The sequence below is a fragment of the Chrysochloris asiatica genome, unplaced genomic scaffold (genome assembly GCF_000296735.1).
Source record: "Chrysochloris asiatica unplaced genomic scaffold, ChrAsi1.0 scaffold00197, whole genome shotgun sequence".
NCBI classification, from domain to species: Eukaryota; Metazoa; Chordata; class Mammalia; order Afrosoricida; family Chrysochloridae; genus Chrysochloris; species Chrysochloris asiatica.
In genome coordinates, this window is record NW_006408715.1 from 3,503,297 (window position 1) to 3,505,076 (window position 1,780).

The 1,780-nt window shown below is 40.6% G+C and overlaps 1 protein-coding gene across 1 annotated transcript in view; it reads right to left on the reverse strand.

Annotated features, from left to right (window-relative positions):
- Positions 1-544: 544 nt before the first annotated feature.
- Positions 545-1,780, reverse strand: part of MRPS9 (mitochondrial ribosomal protein S9) — a 93,607-nt gene continuing 92,371 nt past the window's right edge. Inside the window, exon 11 of the mRNA XM_006872440.1 lies at positions 545-636. Within this exon, the coding sequence (XP_006872502.1) occupies positions 545-636 (92 nt within the window). The remainder of the gene's footprint in view (positions 637-1,780) is intronic.

Sequence of the window (1,780 nt, forward strand, 5' to 3'; positions counted from 1 at the left end):
CGTCCTGCGGGTGAGTCTTAAGATGCCCGTTTTTTCCTTAGCATCGTGATTTTTCAAAAATGCGAGTTCGGGAGATTGAAACACTATATCTTATAATAGTTCGAAAGCTGTGTGTTTGGTATATGAATGTTTCCTTCGTGAGATCCCCCTCCCTTCTCACTGGAGCATTCCCTACCTGTCTTCCTTGGCTGCAGCCACCCTGATTAGATTTTGCCTAACGTTCCTTTTAAGTCAATTATGCCAACAATCTATGAATTATGTTTCTAAAATACGAGGGGGCTTACAAGTTTGTGGAAAAGGGAATTGAATTATAGTGGAATTTTTTCCCACAAACTTTTTGATGCCCCCTGTTATATATCTTTTGTAAAGGTTACAAAAATAGCAGAAAGAAGCAAAACCAATTTTTTATTTAGGTAATCTTTACAAAGCAGCATGTAAAAATAAATCATCTCACAACTCAAAAAAGCTGTCTGGTGCTGTGTGTCACAGCCACGTGGTAGATCACGCAGGCAGCTTTTCCTCTCCTCTCCTGCGAAGAAAATACTCAGCGCTTCTTCCATGTGAACTTTCTGCGGGCTCCCTCCTGGCCTGGCTTCTTCCGTTCTCTGACACGGGGATCATTAGTAAGCAGTCCAGCTGCAGCATAAAAGAGAGAGACACATTTATGCACCATGGAAGACGCATGCTGCCCTGCAGGAAAGTAGGTGAACTGCATAAAATTATAGTCTCTGTTGTCAAAGAAAACTAGAGGGAAGCACGTAGACCTGTAGTATTAATTTACAGCCTGGCAGAAAACTCATTAACAGTCGTTTACTTGCACTGTTATCTGGAGAGTCTTCCAATTTCTGAAATAACTGCTACTTTCCTTATGACTCCTATCTGGTTTTCAAATTTCGTCAACTTAAGATCAAGATGCTCTTATGTGGGCAGTCACAACATTTCAATGGAACTTACCCTGTATGTTGATTATTCTACAGACAAATTTATTCTACAGAAAAACTTAGCAATGATTGTTGTTGTTAAATGCTGTTGAGTCAGTTCCAACTCATAGTGACTGTGGATAGTGTTTCTGAGGAGCGACTGTGAATTTAAACTGCCGACTTATGGTTCAAACCGACCTTGTGGTCCAGTGCTTTATTTCACAGTGCCACAAAAGGATTCCATTAGCAAAGATGTTCTTGTTGTTATGTGCCACGGAGTCGGTTCTGACTCATAACGTCCCTATACAGGTGTCCGAGGCTGTAAATCTTTATGGGAGCAGGAAGCCTCATCTTTCTCCCACAGGACAGCTAGTAGTTTTGAACTGCTGACCGTGAGATTAGCAGCCCGATTCGTAATTACTATACTACTAGATGATAGTTGATCTTTATTATTTGTGATTATTGTATTTGTTAATTTGCCTATTGATAAAATTTACTTGTAACCCAAATCAATACTCCTGGGACTTGCCATGCACAAAATTGAGTCATCCAAGATGCAAATTCCCAGCTGAGGCTGAACACAGGATGCCTTCCTGTTTCAGCTTCCACTCGATAAACAAGTATCCCTTTAATGCCATGTTTTTTTGCATTTTTATGTTTTCTGTTAGTGACCATGGCTTCACTGTTAAGTGCCCCAAGCTGAGTGCAGAAGTGCTGGCTAGTGTCTTAAATGTAAGAAGGCTGGGATGCTCCTTATGGAAACAAGCTTGTTCAGGTATGAGTTATAGGGCTGTTGGCTGGGAGTCCAATGATACATACTAAAAATGCTGTCTTTTGACAGAAATACATACAAAACAAAG